This window comes from Hippoglossus stenolepis, chromosome 15, assembly GCF_022539355.2.
Source record: "Hippoglossus stenolepis isolate QCI-W04-F060 chromosome 15, HSTE1.2, whole genome shotgun sequence".
Lineage (NCBI taxonomy): Eukaryota > Metazoa > Chordata > Actinopteri > Pleuronectiformes > Pleuronectidae > Hippoglossus > Hippoglossus stenolepis.
In genome coordinates, this window is record NC_061497.1 from 573,546 (window position 1) to 596,323 (window position 22,778).

Here is a 22,778-nt window from a genome sequence, read left to right on the forward strand (position 1 = left end):
CTTACTTGGTAAAGGCCAGATTTTAAAAGGAACAACATAACTTCTAAATAAGCCATGAAAAGTATTTTCTGGATTGAATTGAAATATCTTGTTCCCTATGAGAGTAAAGCCAGACACACAGAGTACTTGAGAATTCAGATTGCGGTGTGTATTGACCCTTTTAAACCTGTTATTTATTGTTATTTCATGACAGTATATTTCATAGATATATATATATGTATAGATGTATCTCTATTTCAATTCAAAATGTACTTGGGAATATGATGAAACTGTACTATTGATGCTAATCATTTTGCACAAATATTACACTAATATATAGATTTGTAAATGTAATTAGTAGCTCTTTATAGAATATGTTATGACTGTTTTGCTGATGTTCTCTGCTGATTGACAATATGTTATGTAGCTACAGTACATATAAATACACAGAATTTCAATCTAAATGTCACTTGAAGATGAATTTCTAATCTTTAATTGGTTTTATTTCATACTTGATATAAAAAAAATCTGAATAATGATTTGGGATTTACATAAATATGATCGCTACTGCTGTCTTATCATATTTGATACAGTTTCAACACAATATTACATAGCAGTACATCATTTTTTGTAATAATGCTGCTTCAATTCAGCAAATATTCATCTCAGAATAATTGTAAAAATAAATGGTATTATCTTACAATTCCTTCCTCAAAACTCTCAAAGTAGTAAGTCACATGAGCCACAACACTGAGGCAGCTATGTTAAATTCGATCAATAAGGGCACACATATCAGGACAGGAGGCAAAACGGCCTTTTCTCAGTCTTGGTTTCTCTCTCTGTCTCTATGCCAGTACAAATAGATAGAGTAGGTCATGAAGGTCAAACAAACTATTCCTACCCCCTCTGAAGTGCCACTGATGGCAGGGGGTGGGTGCTGGTGACGGGGGTTAAGTTGGGGGTAGAAGGTTGGAGGGATGGCTCGTCCTTACAGCTGCTTTTGTCATTACCAAGCTACCTTTATGAAAAAAGGGTCCTTATTATTCAGAAGAATCTGCAGAGGAATGCAGACTATTGAGGTCTGAGGGAGTCAGCTATTTATATCTAAACCATGACAGAGAGAATGAGAGATTGATTAAGGGTTTAGCGAAAGGAAAATACGAGTAAAAACCAATTGAGCCATGTAGAAAATGGTGGAATGAAGACAATGTCCTCAGCATGTCCTTTATATTTTTAAATTAGGTGTCAAGTTGAGAATAACTTCTGAGAATTCAATTATGTTTGGGTTTAATATTCAAAAAGCAAGTAACAGTTTTATTATATGAGATGCCAGATCCAGTATTTTCAGTATCTTCAACTTTTAATCTGATTTGAATTATAAGATATTTCACATTTGACTTCTGCTTATATTGTCATATCATCACACTTCATCAACTATTGTTAGTGACTTTCCTCCTTCAGTGACCAAGAAAAATGTTTTCTATTGAGTGAAATGACAGACCAAACCAGATAGAATCATTAATATAATGACAATCTGACAATTACCGGATTTTGATGCAGAGTTAAAAAACCTCAGCTGTTACTTTTCCCTTTGCCTCTGATAAGGGACCATATGCTATTGCTGGTCTACTCCCAAGGTGAAACACATACTTCATATAAACTTCCTGATGAGCTGCAACTTGGCCTCTGTGTGCCCCTGTATGTGGTGCCCTGTAGAGGGAGGTGGAGATGGAAGGCTACTACCCTTGAGAATAGAGGCTAATTCATTCTATGTGGGAAAATGCTCTCTGCTGCTTCAGCAGGCTGCAGGCACCAGCATGTCTGCAGACACTATTATGCTCATCAGCAGAGACGGATGCAAACATTAAGCCCCTTCTTGTTCAAAAAATAAATCGGAGTGCCTTTCATTACTTACTAACCTCATAATTTGCTAAAAAACAACGGGCACTGTGAATATTTGTTTTTCAAAACTCATGAGACAGCCTGAGAGATAAGTAATTAAGAGCGACCAAGAAATTTTAACCTTCAGCAGATGCCGTATTGTTAAGTCAATTATGTTAGTGGCGACACTCTCCCGTTCAGGAAAGTGAATGACAAGTGCCTACTAAGCAGGAAGCCCATTACCAGAAACAGAGTCGACTCGTGGCAACTCTCCATGTTTATCAGAGTGGATATTAATGGACACAGCCTGTCAAGTGATGCTCTCCAGCAAATGGTCAATACCACGCCCCTTAAGCAGCTAAATGCTCAGGCGTTCCTAGCTTGGCTGATATGGAGGAAAGAGACGTTGAACAGGGCAGTGTATGAGTGCTTATCATGAATAGGGCTGTGGATGGTTATCTAAAAAACGACAAATCCCCCCTGATCAGAATTCCCACAATGTAGACAGGTCTATCTTAGCCTTATCTGAGGACTATGTAAATATAAAAAAGATTAAGATGTTATCTGGAATTAGAGTCAAATGCCGATAAAAACTGATTGTGGGACACAAATCTGAAGCCACTCTTGGTTTGAACATTTAGCTCACCTACAATTGACCGGAAAACCAAAAAAAACATGTCTGTTTTCATTGCTGTGTTATTTATATGATTTTTATAACACAGAAGATGATGACAGACTGTTGGTTGAGTTTCCTGGTGCTTAACAGGTCACCTAGAATGAGGCTCAACTCAAATTCTCTTGACACTGGAATCCCCCTCAGTGTCACTCTGCCTCCATAAATGACAGCAAGGAAGCAGTCGTATGCATTTTCACATGGTTTCAAATGACAAGCTGAAAACAATAGGTGACATCATGCTCGATCCACCTTTTCTCACAACTAGTTTCACCTGAGGGAGTATTTGACTGTGTGCCCTCTTAAAGGTAGTAGCCTATTTACAACAATGTTCTACCCTGAGACCTGAAACATTTAAAATTGTAACCATTATGTCAACACATATATTTGATCATCTTCATTAAAAGCCATAAATAGGGGAGTTTAAAGGAAACAGAAAGAATAATTTAGCGCTTTTGTAGTCTTGTCGGCCACTCAGAGTGCTTTACAAGTCACATTCACACATCGCTACTATGTCTATGTATCCACATTATTCACATACAGGGGCAATTTAGGGGTTCAATGTCTTGTTCTGGGACACTTAGGCATGTGGACTGGAGGAGACAGGGATTGAACCTCAGACATTCTGATAAGTGGACAAACCAATCTACCTCCTCTGCTGTAAAAGACAGTGTTTCAGGCAGATGTGCATTTGTGATGTTGCTTTTTTGGCTATTACATGGAAAAATCTAGTATATAAGACAGACAGCGGAAAATTGTGGTTTCATGAGTCCTGCATAAATCTGCTATGGATGATCACTTCAGTCCACACACTAAATCATTTCTGATTATTCCTTGACTGACAAAAACAACATAAAATAGTTTTAGAACAGCTTTAAAGTCAACCTGTGAACTCTGGAGATCCTCTGGAGTTTCTCTGAAGGGGCTGTATGAATAATAGCAAATGTCCAAGTGAGAGACTCTAGAGCAGTGGTCACCAACCTTTTCGAGACCTTTCCAAAAAACCCACTTAGGAGGGTCATATTTATTATTATTTTTAATTTCTGTTAAAGGCTGAATGTACAAGAAATAAATATACACAAAGAAGGGCAGTTGTGCAACTTTTTCTATTCAATGCACAATAATTCAATTAATATCAATTAATATTTACAATGCACAATATGTAGCTGCAGAGGAGCTGCTACTGCAGCACAATGTTTTTACATATAGGCTTTGATTTGAATATGGCCACAAATATGATTATTGCCTTGTATGAAAGAAGTCCCTTGTACTCAAATAAATACCAGTACTACACAGTATGAAGCCGTGCATCTTCCGCTCCTGCAAATATTTCACAATAAAAGAAAACTTTTAAACAAGGGAATGGATTCCATCAACAGAAACCCTGGGGTGCTTTTATTTTTGAAAAGGCATACAGAAAGTGCTGCAACCATTTGTTTGTGACATAAATTCATCAGATAAACATTAAAACTCAGGTGAAGGATCATTTTCTCTGTTTATTCTGCTGTGAACCAAAATGTTTATCTGTCTATGACACAAATGTATTTACAACACTTTCAAAACCCGTTTCAAAGTAAAAGCACTCCAGCGTTTCACCTTCTGAATCCACTCATTTGTTCCAACGGGGCTTTGATTGTTATCGACAGACCGGAAGATGCGCATCTTCATACCGTAGAGTCCTGACATTTACTTTAGTACATGAACCAACTTGTTCTTGAAGGAAATGCAGGAGATAAACCTGCACCTCCACCGTAGTGGACACACAGCGCGTGTGAAACAACGGACACACAGCTGATGTGCGGCGCGACGACAGCCAGTGAGTCCAGAGAGTTCGGGGATCGACAGTGAAGACTGGGAGATCGACCGGTAGAACGCGATCGACGGGTTGGCGACACTGCTCTAGAGTTACCGCTGACTCTCTCAGCCTGCCTCCGTAGAATAAAGTCGGCAAAAACTCCAGAGTAGACCATGTGAGAACACAGTAGGAGATCCTCTGTAGGATTCACTGCAAGCAACAGATGCAAAAATAAATATCTCCAGATGAAAAAGCAGAGTCATACGCATGGAAGACACCCACAAAGATGTCAAGAGAATATTTTTTTGTACAGGCTGAAACGGCCGGTGTCGATGTGCTGTAAACAAAAATGAGTAATCCCCCCAGCAGAATTAATACATTACATTTTACATATAGCACTTTGTAGTTTGGCTTTCTTGAAGAAAATTGTACTTTCTTGATTCTGGTTGTTCTGGGTTTGTACCCTGATGGTTGAATGCACTTATTGTAAGTCGCTTTGGATAAAAGCATCAGCTAAATGAAATGTAATGTAATGTAATGTCTGCTGCACCACCCCTGTTGGATTTGGGAAAAAAGCCCCAAAATAATGAGGCATAAATTATTTAAATAAAGATTAGAACAATAAAGGCCATAACAGCAACATCACTGTTTCTGTCTAGTTGCTGGTATACTTTTATCAGCTTCAGTCTGGGACTTTAAGAGAAACATAACACTTTTCAGACACAAATAATTGTGTTATCCTGTTAAATGAACACTGTCTATTATCATTACAGAAGGGCAGGACTGATAACGTTTGCTGCCTAGCTGCCACATTAACGTTAGTCGTTTTATTATTAGCCATAGCCGCTATCCTCTAGCTTAATGATAACTTAACAGATGGCTAATGTGGCTATCGGTTAATTGCTAATAGCCAAAAGTGTGCCGCTGGCCAGGTTAACTATATAATAACTGCTTAATACTTCAACTTTGTTGAAACGAGATCTTTACTGTCCTCTCGAAATTCCTTATGAAAACCAGGGTGTCGGTCTTTAAGATGCCTCACTAAGTTGGTTGTGCTACCCGACTTCGTCGACACCACTTTGTCGCATTGTTTGCATATAGGCTTATCGACATCCTTAGTCTTTCCCTGGTCATTTGCCTCGTATACAAAATACTTCGAAATGGCACTTTAGGCATTTCATTTTTACATTTCAAACTTGCTATGGTATGTTTTATGCTGGCAACACCAGCTCATTGTTGTCAACTAGCAATCATGTGTTCAGCTGCTAGTGAGGGGAGGGGCTTCGTCCTGCCTGTCTGCAGCGGTGCTGTTTGAAGTTGTGTGTCAGCTGGAGGAGGCGAAGACGACACTGCTGGTATCGACAAGGACATACAGAAGGTATGTGTTAACATGAAGATCATCTTTTTTTTCATCGGTGTTATCTACATCATCAGGTGAAGACAAACAGATGTTCACATGGGTGGTTCTATGTTGACATAGTGTCAGAATGAGTGCCGCAGTGGACAAAGGTCTGTTTGTCCACACATATATACATAGGTACCATATATATATATATATATATATATATATATATGCAGTACAGATGTACATATTCCTGATGTTCTGCACCACCACCAGGCTGCACATTGACATTTTTTTAACTGCCAACCACATTAAAGAAATAGTTCACTGAAAAATGTTAATTCACCAGCATTGCACTCTGAAACTATGAGGTCTGACTGTCTGTGTGGACGGTAAAAATGTTATGGACCCTAGCATGAGCACACAGTTGCTTGCAGTAGCACAACGGCAAAAAAGGCAAATAGCCCGGAAATAGCACTGCAAATAGAACAACATACACCAAGTTAGAGATTTCTTATGGTGTTGTGAGAAATGTAAAAATACATTTTAATTCATAATGAAATGTGGTGGGACAAATTAGAATATGGCAGCCCGCCCGTATAGATAGTTAATGGGAAACACTGACGTAATATCAGCCTCTCTCTACCTACGTTTCCTGCATCTGCACTGTCTCCCACAAAGATAACATTCCCAACAACATCCTTAGGGAGCTAAAAATAAGCCTGCTCCTGCCATGCTTTTAAATCCTCAGTTGTATTAGAGAATTGCCACTAACAGCTTTCTAAGACTTTCTAATTGTTAATGAACTAAGAAAGTGGAGGTGGGGTTTAGTTTCTGTTGGACTCTGTTCAGTCCTACAAAACTTGTTGGAATTTTGCCCCCAAGCACTCAGCCACGATTGTGTTCCTGTGATCAACTCCCTAAGATCTTTGCAAGTTTTAACTTGACCAAAGAAAGCTCTATCAAAATACTCCAGGTGAAAAGAACACAATGTTACACACAATACGACCGGCTCATACACATGCTCATCATTCCTTCAGGTTGCAACATATAGTTTGAATGTATGGTGTGACTGAGGCTGGATTTGGAGCAAATCCGTGTGCAGTTATTAGATGCTAAGATGACTCAGCTCCCCAGGCTGACTATTTATTTATTTTGAAAAAGATTTACTGAATTCAATGAACATCAAAACAGTCAACAAGCCTATCAGGGCATCATCAGGCTTATTGAGTGCACCAAAGCATCTCTCTTCAATGCTGCATGTCACAGCCCCAGCCTCAAGAGTGAAAGAGAGGTAGAGAGGGAGAACAAAGCCTCAAGTTATCGCTCCAGCATTTTCGGGTTTATTTACATAGCTTTTTTCTTCTTCTTTGTGGATTGAAGCAATCCTTTCTAACATTAAATGTTTGAAACGGCAGATCAGTCACCATCCTCCTCACTCTGCATTACCATTGGCAGTTCTAAAAAAAGATGCGCACAAGTTAGATAATATGAAAAGAAACTAACTCAGGGCTGGAAAGATGAAAAAAATGTCAACAACTCACGGCCACAGCATCTAAGCCACTGACAAGATGGACCCCTTGACAGGTATCTCGCAAAGCACCAAAGAATTTCTTTAATATAAATGTTTGATGAATCAAAACAAATCTCCACAGTTGTTTTCACTTTAGGCTGAAAATGGCTTAAGAACATCTATGAATCCTTTTTGAAAACCAATTTTAGCAGTTGAACTGACGAAACATGTGTAGAAACAAGCTCACTCTCCTGAATGATTGTATGTTTTAAAAACTGGTTGAGAGGAATCCAGGCCCAACTCTACTTGGGAAAGGGCTTCACTCGTTCAGTCGAGGCTTTAGTCATAGGAAAATGGGCTTGGCTCATCTATAATGAGTCTCCTTGACAATTTCATGAGAATTTAACAATTCCCATGAAAAATAGATGTAGTCCATGTTGACAAAATCCTTTTTTTTGGTGCTACTGTGTTCCTGTCAGAGGTAAGTGACAGGAAGCAAAACATAGTTTCTATTGTCCAAAGAGACAGTTGGAACAAGGATATGTGAACACAATATTGAACGTAGGCTTAACTGAATGGCTGCACTAAAATCAAAGAAAGAGAGGCATATTTGGTAACAGATGTGACTAAACAGAGAAGGGAGCCATGGAAGGCCAACACAAACCAAAGCAGAGACAGTGACACAGTCTTGGAGGGGGTCTAAGCTGGAGATTAGCCAATTCCTCCATGTCCTCGGGTTAGCTTGATTATTGCTGTATATGTCAGCAGAGAGACACAGGAATGTCTTGCATGCACAGCAGCTTTGCACTGTAGCTGTGAGGCTTGCTTTATAAATGAGGAAAGGGATGCCTTTTCTCTCACAGCCTCTTCTTTACTAGACATAACAGCCTATTGTTTTCTTCCTCTGTGTGTGTGTGTGTGTGTGCGTGCGCGCATGCATGCGAGTATGTGTCATCATGTCAAAATGTCAAAATGTGGCCCTTGCGACAACAGGAACAGGAACTACTACAGAGGGGGTTTTGAGTACTTTGGCAGGTGTTTATGTTTGTTTGCATGTCTGTCTGTCTGTAAAAAACGTACAGGATCTGTATTTATATAAATGGTAAATGGTCTGTATTTATGATTCGTTAAGTTTATCTAACCCCAAGCGCTTTACAATACAGTATTTTGCCATTCACCCACACGTTAATATACTGCATCGATGGGCAGCACTTTATCTATGAGAATCTTGCCCAAGGACACTTCGGCATGCAGATGGGGAAGACGGTGACCGAACCGCCAACCTCTTAGTTAGAGGATGACGACTCAACCCCCTCAGCCACAGCCACCCCAATATATAGCGCTTCGCTTGTCCCGCCTTGATGACCACTCACTCAGTTTAACAGTGCATCTATGTGCAGCACTTTCTCTGTCCCTTTTCTGTTTTTCTGTTTCTGTTTGTGTACTAATGCAGTACTGACCACTGAGTGCTTGTACACTAATGTAGTAATGACCACTGAGTGTTTGTGTACTAATGTATTAATGACCACTGAGTGTGCATGTAATATTGTAGTAGCTACTGACCACTGAGTGTGTTGACTGGAGTCCCTTCTGCTCTGATCACAAAGATCACAATGTGGTCTCTGTTCAACTTAGGTGGCTACATCAACATGCAGTAAAACTGTGCCATTGGTTTCAGTGTGAGTCAGTCTTCTTTGTCTCATTCTCTAGAAGGTGATACAGTGTACATCCCCAAAAGTATCCTTTGCTTTCTTATCCGTGGTAAACACATTTGAAGTGGCTTTCAACAATAGAGTTAAACAGTAAAGGACGGTACATAGTGAGAAAAAAAAAAGTCAGAGTGACTGAGTCATGAGCTGCTCCTGCTACACTGCTGTTTAGTTAAGAGTGCTGTCTCAAAGAGAACGTATTCCAGGATGAAATACCTGAGCTCTGGACCATCGCGAGAGACAGTCTGATGGTGGTGGGTGTTATCTCTGTATGGTCCCCAGGAGATCACCCTGGAATTTCCTCAATAAGACCAAAAGAGGCACGGCTTCCAGTGGTTCCCATCAAGTCCCAAAGTTAAAATTAAACCTTAATACCCCTAGCCTCAGAGGAGAACATCAGGATATAGTAGGTCTGGTCTTGCTTTGACCTTACACTACACTGTAGCTGAACAGTGAACAGACACTTTACTTTACACTTACTCTAAACAGTGATTCTTGCATAAACAAGAGATCCAAAGATTTATGATTTCACAGATATAAACTTAAGATAAATACTGTAGAATAACTTTTAGATGATTTCCCACCTCATGTGATCTGAAAACTCATTTATTATAAACCAGAGGGGAACTTTGTTAGGTTAAAAATAGAATAGCTTACAATATATTTGAGCTTTGTAGGTTTCAAATGATTATTATACAGCAGTGACTGTTTCTCAGTTTAAGCTGGTATCCTATAATGGTACAAACTTGATGATTGAGGGGAACAGGAAATTGTGTAAACAGAACTTAGGAGCTTCTTTTTTTCAGATGTCTGAAATCCCCAGTCCACATAAATATTTTGGGAAAAAACTGGGAAATAACTCTAAAGGACAAGCAATTCTGCCTGTATAATGATATCTGAAACACTACCTTGCTCCACAGTCTGTTCACTGCTAATTATTTCTATTACATACATATGAGGACATAATACATGAGGACTATGTATGTGTTTATGGCCCAATAGGAAGCCTGTATTTGTCAAGGTCTGAAAGAGATCGTAGAGAGTGCGATATGTATGCTCTTGTGACACACTTTGTCTTGTCTTGCTTACATATTCTGAAATTTAACAACCTTGATATCCCCATGAGAAATTCCATGGCCACACTATAACCATCAAATATAGACAGAAAGAAGTCCCTGACAAAGACTTTTATCCCAATTAGAAAAAAAAACAGGCTTGTCAAACAGCACTAGTACAAAATTAGTTTGGTACTCTTTATGGCAACTGCTACCTGTAGGCTACCCCCTAAATCTAGAAAGGAAAATCCAAATAAAATCATCTACTAAAGCCTCTTATCAGATAATGCTCAAGTGTATACCGATGAAAAGTTTGCAGTATGTGCTTGAAATGTGCAGTTAACCTTCTGAGGCAGCTCCTGAAGAGGTGAACAGAAGTGGAGAGTATTTGTTCATTGACTGAAAAGCAAAGAATAACACAAAGGATTTTCTCAATGGATAAGATGCTTTTTTTCCCCAACTGGACTGATTGTTATACATGGCCAGTGTGAATGGGTAATAAGTGGGTGCAAGTATGGCCGGAGATATACTTGCTGTTTAAACACGCGTTCGGCGTAGGAAGGGAAAGCTACAAAGAGGTGACCAAAGACTAAAGAAGAAACAATTTATTACGACATAATTTTAGAAATTGAACCCACAAACTCAAAGCCATGGAGGAGAGCAGTTTTCTATTAAGTTCTGCAATTTAACTTATAAAGTAGGGCGATTATAAAACAATTTCCTATTGAAACTACAGAGCGATGCAGAATATGCAGGAGAAACAGGGACTAGTAAATAAAAAAAACAGCCACCAAAGAAGATTGACAAGCCCACAGCGGTAAACACAACTTTATGGGTCTTAGCACCATTGAGAGGAATAATCACTCAATTATTGTACAGACTCTGTAAACAAAGGATGAAACTCCAGCAAAGAAATAAATAAATACATTTTGATAGTGCCCCATAAGGAAATCATTTCCAATTCCCACCTCCTTAACGCTCACAAAGCCAGGGGTGAGGTGGTCATATTCTGTTGACTAAAATCAGATGCACCATGGAACTATTAGTAACCTTATTTGGAGGGTGAGCTCAAGATTCAGGCCTTTAGACCAGGAGTCTTCTGCTTGTGCCAGGTTCCAAATCCCAGAATATCTTGTTGCAAGACTTAACTTAACAGAAAAGCTTCCTTTTGTTTCAATATGATGTATTAATGTTAATATAATAATTATAAAACAGTATAAAACACCAAAGCAAAAACATTTACAAGGCCAGTGTTCAAGCCCAAACTTTCTCTTTATTGTTCAGCCAAAACCACACATGATCACTAAGCTGCCAACCCAGGGCTACTGAAATTTAGACAATAAAACAGAGCACAGTGCTGATAGAGAAGGAATACAAAGTGTTGAATGGCTAAAATCCTACAACCGTGATCTTAACTGTCACAAGAAGTTTAATCTCTAGCAATGAATACAGCTTCCAAACGGCAGTTAACAAACCAATGCTTGACGTCACGGTAGGTTGCCACATGGTTCTGCAGCATAGAAATGCCATATTTTGAAAAACTGAAATGCAGAGGTAATTCCATTAAAATGTATTAATTTGAAACTCTGCAGATTGTGCATACATGGGCAAGGATGAGAGCGGGCTGCATTCCTCATTCACAGTACTGAAACCTGAGCAGCTCGACAGCATCATGTGAAGCATCATGTTGTACCACCAACTGCTCCACAAGCACAGAGGTGGCTGTCAGCTTACAAACCAAAAGCCTGGGCTTCAGGCCGCATACGGTTTAGGATTACCAACAGAAACAGCATGCTGGAGGGATAAAGTTAAATACAGCTGCAAGATTGTAAAGGAAGGAGGGAATCATACAGACCCAAAATCTTGTGTTATGGATCCGGAAATTTACTGAAAAGTTAAAGAATTTTCCAATATTATTTTTTTATTAAAATCAACTGATCCGTTTTTGGTATTGCTTTGAGATTTATTGAAAAAATTAAAGAGTTAAAAAGAGTTAAATATCATTTTTTATTGTTTTATCATTAAAAAATAAGTTTCAAGTTTAAAAAATAAAATCTCACAGCTGCACTGAAGCTCAGATAGAATGTTACAGTTAGAGGCGCACAATTTGCCCACACTAGAGCAATTTGAAAACAGGCGAAGAAAAGAAAAACAAGCTTTAATAGTGTGCCTTCACACTGAGCCAGAGCTTCTGACACTGGCTGCTCAGGTTGCCACTATACACTCTCATGTCATGGCCACAACTACCAAATACACCACATAATAGTTACACATCTGTACAATCCCAAAGTAAAAACAAGTATTTCACAATAAAACAACTGATACTATTAATCGTGTTTTTGGTGGCATATTCTAATTAAAACAATATGAAGTTGGATTGTTAGCTGTTGTTCAACCTCTTCAAGTCTGTCTACTGAGTCCATGGCTGTGAATGTTCAATATTTAGGACCAACAGCACCATCATTTTGATGCTTACAAAGAATCCAAGAGCTTAAATGCTGGAGACAGTGGTAGGTGGTGGACACTTCGGCTCAACGTTGTTTAAGGCAAACATGCTGATCTACAACTGCAGTGCTTTCATCAAGCATTAGGAGCCTTCGGGGAAAAACACAAGATGAATGCATGCTTTGTGAAGCCACTGAGAAGCACCAATTAAAAGCAGCGAACAATGTCAACATGACCCACTTTCCTGTCTCTTCTGATGCATATGTTGTCAGCCACCACTCTGTCAACAAGGCAGAAGCCGTAACACAAACTCCACATTCCCGTCTGTACAGTATTAGTCCAAAACACAGAGCTGTGCCCTCTGCCCCCCAGGTATGCTTGCACCCTACACTGTGTAACACAATCCTTTGGCATGTGGAGAAAAGCGTCTGTCGTATCCAGCTGCTTTTAAGATGATCAGGTCTAGTCCGCAAACTGTCGCTTGTGCAGGAATGAAATATTATGAAGTAAAAGCTGGAGGAAAGTCACACAGCAGATGTCTCACTGACAAATCTAATTATGCGGAAAAGAGTGGACAGGCAGTTTTTTTCTCTTATTTTAAATGCCAGATATTTTGACCACCATCTTATAAACAGATTAAGATCAAGTCTGATTAAGTATGTATCAAGTCGATATGAAGTCTCTCATTGAAAAATAATCAAGCATCTAATGTCAGATCATCAAGTATTTTATGCGATAACTTGCATATTTTCATTTTTAGCTCAACAGACCACAACTGACCTGGACCTCTCAGGAATGTAGGTCAGACAACAAGTCAAATGCTTGTGTCTCAAATATCAAGCCTTTTCAAGATCATACATATGCAAGTCAGTGTTAAAGGGATAGTTCACCTAAAAAGGAATATTAACTCTATCTACTCACCACTATGCCGATGGTGGGTGTTTGAGTCCACAAAACACTTATGGAGTCTCAGGGGTAAACAGCGTTGCGGCCAAATCGAAGTAAACTGGACCCCTTCTTCAGACGTAAAAAAACAACTGAAAAAAACCTCAACATGCCTCAAAACTGCTCATGTGGTGTCCGGAAAACCACACACATTCTCGCCCAAGGGCACGCGCTTTTCGCATCGCTACGTCTGCTAGCTTCGCTACTTCCCGTAGTGGACTTTCAGGTTTAAAACACAATGTAAATGACCTGGTTTCGAGTCAAATATGAATGTCGGGGCTTGCGGACACTTGGATGACACCTGACGAGCATGTTGTGTTTTTTTCTGTTGTTTTATTATGTCTGAAGAAGAGGGTTTATTTTGTCAGTTGATTTCTATTGTACTTTGAGTCCAAACAAGGTCCCGACAGGGTTTTCACCATTCACTCCAACAACAGCCTACAAGAGAGAGTCTCGCAGAGTCAGTCTGGAAACTGAGTCTTACAAAACTCTCAACTCAGGGGTGGAGACTTGTGGGTCAGCTCATGAGGTCATGGCTCTTTTCAGTACAGAATACGGGCCAAAATGTAAGTGTGTCCGACCCCAGGGGGTTTAGCGAACACATCACTGTCTTTACATTCTTTTTCACCCCTTCTCATTACTTGTTGGCTAATATTGTATTCCGCAACTCCAAAGTGAGCGGCACATTTCAAATACATTTATTCTATATTTTATTTAAGGCTTATCTAACAGAGCTTCTCACTTGCCCTCTCTCCATGGTATGGCTTGGACTTCTAGGTAAGAATACTCTCTTATCTACATAAATTATAGTATTTCTGAGTACAGCATGCTCATTCCATATGTAACTCATTCTTCATCAGGACCCTGTCCACACACATACAGCACCAGCAAGTATACAAATATGTGAAAAAACAAGTCTCTTAAATAACACATTCTTGAGCTTTTCTTTGGCTGCCAATTAAAAATGTAAAAATCTTGATGATAAAACTTTATTTTTAATTTCAGCGTACATACAGTGGGGAGTGAGGTTCCAGGAGGATAAAGAAAGTGGATTGCTCTAAGGCAATTTAGCAAAAATCGAATAAAAGGTCCCATCCCCACTCATCTCATTGCTGAAATTAGTAAATTAAAACAGCACACAGGGTAGGAGGTAGTATCATCATTTAATTATCATTAAAACCATGTTTGATCAACTATAAACTCTGTCCAGCATCAACCAAAATTAGCATCAGTCTCAGATTGCAACATGTTTGTTTAACAGCAATGCAGCAGAAGTAGTGACAGCACTACATTGGCTTTTCAGCCTTCTAAAAGGACTCTGTCTAAAGTGGGGTCAAGTTCTGGACTTATTAAAGGGCAACACTTTGTAGTGAATAAGATTACACAACAACACAGTCAATATAGACTTGGTTTTTGTGTAAGAGAATAACACAACCAATAATAATTGTGAATATTACTTTTGAATATATAGGAACATTATAATTATACCATGATAATACTGATGACCCAAGCTTATTACCGTGATAGGACATTTTCAGTTTCATCTCTTGTGAGAGGAAAGTGGATTCTTCAGCACACGACCATCAGCAGAGCATGAACGTGTTGCAGAATGGTAAAACATAACAGATTCTTCTTCATGCTGCTTTAGTATGAATACTTTTATAGCTATGGGCTCTGCTGCACCGACCTCCCCACCAAAACCACAGCTTGTGGCTTTCTGCTTTTCTTTTTTCTTCTTACCAGTTAATGCTACATGCTGCTGCCTCATTTCATCAGCATGTTTTTTCCTGGCAACATAGAATTGATCAAATTTAATTTCCCTGCACATTAAACAAAGCTGCTACTCTGCTGATATGATTTTGGCAAATGCAAAACTTAACTTCTCGTTTTGATACTGTCACACTGTCAAGTGACTTTCACAATGACGTTATGACAAGATGGGAACAACCTAACACATGGCCCAAGAGGAAACCTGCAACAATACTGGTGAGTCATACTGTCTCATGTTAGCCCAGCGTGTGTGTGTGTTTTCCCATGATCTCATTTATTTGGTTATTTGGTGAGTGAGGTTCTTTTTTTGTTGGGGGGGGGTTTGAAAATGGGGAAAGTCCTTTGTGCTGACCAACACACAAGCAGGCGTGATTTGTGGCACCAGCATAAGTTATGGTTCTCACCTTGACAAAAGGGAATGGGGAGGGGGGCTAATCATAAATATTCAATATGTTCTCTTTGTGGGTTTTTTTCCTTTCTCTGCTCTGTTTGGAGAGCATATTTTGTTTAAGGTGCAATATGCAAGATTTATTTGCAAACATAACTTTTTATACTACATTTATATTATTGCTAATATTAAGCTGCTGACATGCCCTGAACTCAGGAGAATCTCTGACATTTTCAACAGGGGCTTTATGTGAGGACGCAAAAGTCAGAGTGAGAGCCTCCAGACTCAGGAGATTCTCCTGCCAGCCCCCTAGCAAAGACTCTGGAGAATGTCCGAATGAGCCCATATGAGAAGACAGCAAGAGATTCTCCACATGATTTGCCACGAGTGAGTGGTGGTGTTTATTTTTCTAACAAATGACAGCCACAAAACCGTTAAAAATAGAGGAATAATAAATTATGATGGTGAAGCAGTGCCACACACATAGAAGACACAGATTAGAGCTTTGTGGTGATAAGGGCTTGCCGGTCTCAATGTGCTGTAAACAAAAACTTGTGATCTCCACAGCAGAATTTATACATTGCATCCTGCCTCAGCACCACTTCTCACCAGAACGCTCCAGAAATGTCGGTGTTGTTTTGAGTGCTTCTGAGTGGAGAATCTGCTGCTGTATTGTTTATGTGTGAAAGGCAAACTCCGGAGAAAGTGTCTTGTCATGAAGCCTTATAGTCTCTGTGCAGTTTTACAGATATATCTAAGATCCTGCTCCTGTTATGCACATCTGCTGGATACTTGATCCTATTGCTGCTAACTGAAGATGTGAACAGGACATGTTTGAATGAATTGCTTTGCGTAAAAGTAACTCAAACAAGTTAAGCTTTCTAAAGGGAATAATTAAAGAAGAAGGGAGTTAAATTCATAGTATTCCTATAATTTTATATGAAGTAGGCTACTATGCTATTCCATGTGTCAGGCTGTCGTAACAGTACCTGTGTTTGACTTCCACACAGTGAATTAGTGACAGAAGATGTATGCACCAACACCTTGCTCACTGATGTATTTTTGCCGCAGGGAGAGGACAGATAATCAAAGACATCAGCATTTCAGCCACCATCTATGCCTTTGGGATCTTTTATTTATTCAACAGTATGTGAGCATTTACATACGAATGTAGGCAAAACAACTGAATAAATTAAATTGAGCCAGATTTCGCCAGTTAACGGGCTGGCTGAACCGTTAATCCCGCTGGAGTGAGGAAAGCAGGCCCTCTGGAAAGAAACTGCAGCTCAGAATTATTGATGTATTACCCTTGGTGCTGATACAGCCACCAACATCTATTTTCAACATTCCTCCTGAGTGGGATAATATCATGATGACATCTCAAGCTGTCTCAGCTTTTTAAGATACCATTGCTGTAGGAGGAGAAAACCTTGCTTTCCCCGAATGTCATAGTTTCAGAATTTATACGAAACACACTATTATTAAGTGTTTTGAAATTATTTCAGCAGCAGCTCATTGGAAGAGGACTAATCTATAGAAGAACCTTATAAACCTTTGAGCCCTTTCACATGACAATTGCAAGTTATGGGCTGTTAATGTGACATGCCTGGACAGCAGGAGGGGCTGGGGAGAGGCTTTCTGAATAACAAATGAAACTCAAGCCATCTGTCAGAAAGATTTAGGTGGGGCTTCAAACAGACTGTGACCTTTCAGAGGTTAGCTACTGGGGTTGTTGGATGAAGGTAGCTGGCCCCTCACTGCTATAGACCCCAACCAAGTTATTTACCCTCCAGGTTTACCTGTTGAGACAGATAGATAGCATTTCAATCCACCCTGCCCCCCTAGCAAAGGCAAATTGAGCGCGACTGCATACCACACCCACATCCGACATACTCTGCCCTTAACAATCAGCAAGAGTGAGGAAAAACTACCCAAAAAAACAATAACAGGGGAAAGAAATGCACAAAGTTCATAGAGAGCCACATGTGAGGAACCCCTCTACCACGATGGACAGAAGTGCAATAGTTTGGTTGAGGGGAACTGCACCTTTGGGAATATGTTATCCACAACCTTTAAGGTCAATTTCAAAGCACATGTATGGAGCATACTTTTAGCCTGACTGGAATGATTTATAATCTGTGCTCAAAAAGGACCAAAGCATGACACCAAAGGACCCGGTACTTAGGATTCTATTATTAACTGCTTATTAACAAATATCTGGCAGGTAGCAGGACTTCTAAAAAAGAGAGTATTCTAACCACATTCCTAAAAAGCTGGGATGTAGGCCAACAGAAAATAACATTTATTCAAACTTAATTTTTACGGGCTTCCCTTTGTTGCATGAAATTAGTTTTGGTCTGTGACACGAGTATCACAAGAAGGATTGAAAACTCATAAAAACCTGGCCTCTGCAACAGAGAACCAAAGCCTTAGCTTGCCACCAGTTAGTTTCTGACCAATAGTGCTTTACCACTGAAGTATAACCATGCCTATATTTTAGTCAAGAATGCATCTCTACTGCTGTTTTGGATAGTTAATTTGTAGCACTTTGATGTTTTAACCAACATGAATCCACAGCTTTTATGAAAAGAAGAAAAATAGAGCAGCCCCCTCCCCCATCATTGTGGGAAAACTACATCAACGTGTCACTACATGTCTAACAGCCCCATGGTCTGTGCTTGAATACATACCATTAAAGCCGGTGTTATGCTTCTGCTTAGAATCACTGCAGTACCTATGGTGCAGCATGTAGCCTAGGTCGTTATGAGCTCTGACGCCTGTGTGCTGGTTAGTCTGTGTTGTTTTGCAATGACGCTGCTGGTGGCATCATTTTTATGCCACCGTGTTGAGATTATTTGTGTTTGTCAAACAAAGATGACTGAAATTGAGTCAGTTGCAGTTGAAGATAATAAATGTTAAACAACAGTTACTCCTCAATGTGCAACCGTTGGACTGATTCTGTCTCATGTGCTTGTCCGACCACTGAGAGACCACACATGCAACTGAATGGGATCACAGTTGCTTAAGCCTGTGTCACTGTGTGTAGTTACTGCAGTACCTACGCTGTCGGTTCAACACAGAAGCCCTGAATCTCTTAGGGCTTCCGTTAATAACTATATCCAAAAGAAGCAAATTAAATTGGAATTAGAAAATATTGCAGAGCTAAAATGCCCCACAAGGAGTGGAAATTATTACAAAGCCATTATCTGTCATTAATGTATACATTTTGTCCAACAGCCGCCACTTTGGTGTATCCCCTCATACTGTATTTGTGCTGGCAGCTTACCACACTCTTAAGTCACCCTGAAAAGCTTTCTGTGGCATCAAAACTTTTAAGTCTGAAAGTCCCTTTGAAAGTGCTCCCCTTTGATGTGAGAAATGCTACAGATCAAGCTGGAAACCGACTTCAGCTGCTATCTACTCTGCTGGTATCTGTCATTATGTGGAGGATAAGGATTTCATATTGAATGAAATGTGACCAAATAAATAAATAAGTACGCATGCACTCAGTCCTCCTGTGGAGTCACTGATCCAGTGACAGACCAGATAGCATCGAGTGATGGAACCCCTGGTGTGTCTACCACCACCACTCCCACCCTCTTGCCTAACCTTCCAAAACACACACACACACACACACACACACACACACACACACACACACACACTCAGCCACCAGTCAGACAGGCTGCATGTCCTCCTACCGCTCTGACAAAGAACAGCCCTGTGAATGACCAGCAACACAGACGCAACTCAGAGATAAGAACTGGGAGAACAATTTTTAAACGTTAACTTGTCCTGTGTATAAATGACAATGTCAGTGGTGCCAGTGCTGCTTATAATTTAGTAAGTGGAAGAAGGATGCGGAGAAACTACACCATGCATTATACCTCTAGACTGGATTACTGTAATTCTTGATTTTCAGGATGTTTGTTAGTCTGTGAAAAGCCTCCACTTGGTCCAAAATGCTGCAGCACAACTGCTGAGAGGAACTAGAAGGAGAGATCATATTACTGCTGTCTTAGCTTCTCTGCATTGGCTCCTAAAATTCTGAATAGAATTCAAGATCCTGCTCCTCACATACAAATCCCTTAACAATCAAGCCCCTTCATATCTCAAAGAGCTCATAACACCGTATTGTCCCAATAGATCACTTATTAGGGGAATACTCTTGTGATTCCTCGAGTCTGTAAGAGTAGAACAGGAGGTGGAGCCTTCAGCTACCAGGCTCCTCTCCTGTGGAACCAGCTCCCACTCTGGGTTCAGGAGGCAGACACCATCTGTACATATAAGATTAAACTTCAAACTTTGATAAAGCTTATAGTTAGGGCTGGATCAGGTGAGTCATGAACCATCCCTTAGTTCTGCTGCTGGAGGTCTAGAATGCTGGGGGAATTCCCATCATGCACTGAGCACTTCACCCCTTCTTCCTGTCTCTATGCCCCCACATTTATCTATTTTACTACATGTCACTAACTTTGTTTTATTTCCCTCCCATAGCCCCCCCACCCCCCAAGGTATTTCTGAGAGAGGGGTGGGGGTAGGAGGTGCAGGATTTAGAAAACAGAAAATAAAACCATCATTATTATTATTAGATTAACTGTTGCTGCTATCATTAATAACATCTTTACATCTATAAATATCACTCTTTTCATTATATCAACCAGTGTGTCAGAGCTGAAACACGATGGTTACACATTTTATGATTTGGCGCAAAACAAAATAAAAAGGTTGAATTGAATCATTTCTGGCTTCCTCTCCGTCCATTCAACATTCTAACACACACGATAACAGACACACACCCTGAGACGCACACTTTGCGCACACCCAAACCGAGGCTTGGATTACAAGTGAATCCAAACAACCGCATCCCTAATTACAAACAAATGATCTGTTATCAGAGAGCGCTCCGTCACCCCGGGGCGGCCGGGAGGAGGAGGGGGGGGGGGGTGTTTGTTGGGCAGGGAGCTGGCTTCGTTTAAGGAAACTGCCTGGAAGGCGAATGGAAGATAAAGCACCTCCTGTTCATTTACAGGGATAGATATGGCCAACATTTAAAACACACACACACACACACACACACACACACGCACATTGATACATGTTTGTGTGTAAACATATATTGTAATCACAAACTGATAAACACGTGTATCATTATTTAGGCGAAACCAAGGGTGAGTTTTCCCACAGTTTCAGGCACAAGCAGAACAAGCCGTGAATTAGTGACCGTGGACATGTAGTTATTACACGGTCGTAAAGGAGCTTCAGGTGTAAGTCTGTTCCCTGCAGGTAGTTGTTTCTGAGCGGAGCCTCGGGTCGGTTAGCGGAGAGCTACCCGAAGCACCACATGCCCTCGGCCGGGGCAAGAAGCCTCCCGCGCTTCCCGGAAGGTGTCCCTGCCACATCGCGCACAGCGCTTACCTTGGACGAGCGTCCCGGCGCTGACCACGGCCAGCAGCAGCAGCAGGGCAGACGGAGCCATCCTTAGAAAGTCGCTGTCGGGGTCTGACGAGGCGGTACACGCGAGGAGGAGCTGGAGCCGGTGCGAAGTGAGGGACCACGGCCCGAGGAGAGGACTCTGCTGCGCGAGGGAGCTGCGGAAAGTCCGGAAAACCACCAGAGCAGTGACTGCGAGAGAGAAGCAGGTGACACATGGAGAGCACCGCGAGGGGAGGGGGGAGCCGGGGGAGGAGGGGGCGTGTCGCCTTGAGGTGCCGTCGGAAATCGGGCTACTCCCACATCTGTGTGAAGGTCAGCATGCAGAGATTATACAGTGAAAAGTGGAAGTACATGTTTGTTTGTATTAGTTTCGTTTTATGAGACTATCGCGCTTTTGGACGCGTAGAGGTCTGAAGTGTTCACGAAACCAATACGCTACATGACAGCACCTTTGTCAGAGAGCAGCATTTACACACGTCACTGTGAGCCCGGAGCCAGCCTCAGTCAGGACAAGTCACTGTTTAACTTATAATAACTGGCTGAGCTGATGCCCTGTGCAGGGATGTGCTAACTCCGTCCACCATTCCCAAACATAAGCTACTGGATCTCTTCACTCTAAACCAATTTAGTTTATTCTTTAAAACGTCCAATAGGCTACATATATATTCTTTTTTTTTACCCAGAACACCTGAACCCATGATCTGAACACATGTCGGCTTTTGAGAATTCAAAAAGTTTACGAGGGGCACTCAAAGGCAGCATCGTTCCCTGCTTTGTTCGCTCCACCTTCACGGGCAGGGTAACGACAGAAGGATTGTGTAAACGGAACTCCACGCAAACAATAGCAGCATATACCAATACAGATTAAATGATACTAAAGAGTCGTGTTTCCGTGGGAGTTGTTTTTACTTTTTCTCAAAGTTTGAACTGAGAATGAATTTCTTGGAGAAAGGGAGAGAGCTTAGATAGTCAGTAAAATGATGCCAATAATAAAACCTAACGTCATCATAGCAGCAGATAATACCCTTCTGTCAAACAGAAACCAGAGTTAACAGCTTCAAAAGAGTGAGATCTGTCAAAACTCTAGGGATTTTTCCAAATAAAAAAATAGGCGAGACATTATTTTGTATGTTTTGTTGTTAATAATGTTAATGTTGGTAAATTAAGCGGTGAAACTATCGGCAGGGTTTTATGTCAAATTTTAAAATGACATATCTTAGCCTTGAGGTAAATAAAACAAGTTCTTCCTACTCCTGGTACTCTGGTTTATTTCATTCTTTGAAACATTTGGCAAATATCCTTGTTGAACTTTGTCTGTTAGTTCATTTCTATCCAGTAATTACTCTCTTCACAGGCTGAATTAATCAATTGGGAAATCCAGATTCAAAGAATTAAATTATCTAAAAGGAACTAGAAAACTTTTCAGACATAAACCGATCATATATTACCATGTTCATCAAATAGATTGAACAATCGTATGTATTAATAATTGCACAGTGATCCAATTTGTTTATATTTTCTTTTTTCAAGCCACTTGGCTCTATATGCTCCTTCTACCAGCTCTAAATATAAATGATACAGCTTTAGCTGGATTTAGTTAAATCTGTCCTTAAAGTTATTTGTCATATTTGTGTATCACCTCAGTTTTGTGAACTTTTTTCTTTCTTTATTTCCTTATTTCTTTTAAATATCAGACCAATAAATCCCATTTCATTATATTTATTTAGCTAGCATTAGGCATCCTCGGCTAGTTAATTTTGATAATGCCATTGATAGAGTCATAATTTCAAAAAGAGTATTGAATTCCGAGTGCCCTCACATAGCAGTGGTCTTCTAGCCTGATGTGC

The 22,778-nt window shown here is 40.3% G+C and overlaps 1 protein-coding gene across 3 annotated transcripts in view; it reads right to left on the reverse strand.

Annotated features, from left to right (window-relative positions):
• Window positions 1-21,152, reverse strand: part of alcama (activated leukocyte cell adhesion molecule a) — a 62,099-nt gene extending 40,947 nt beyond the window's left edge. For all 3 annotated transcript variants that reach the window (XM_035179525.2, XM_035179523.2, XM_035179524.2), the window contains exon 1: window positions 20,914-21,152. In XM_035179525.2, coding sequence (XP_035035416.1) covers window positions 20,914-20,974 — 61 coding nt within the window. In that variant the 5' untranslated portion in view covers window positions 20,975-21,152. The remainder of the gene's footprint in view (window positions 1-20,913) is intronic.
• Window positions 21,153-22,778: the final 1,626 nt, after the last annotated feature.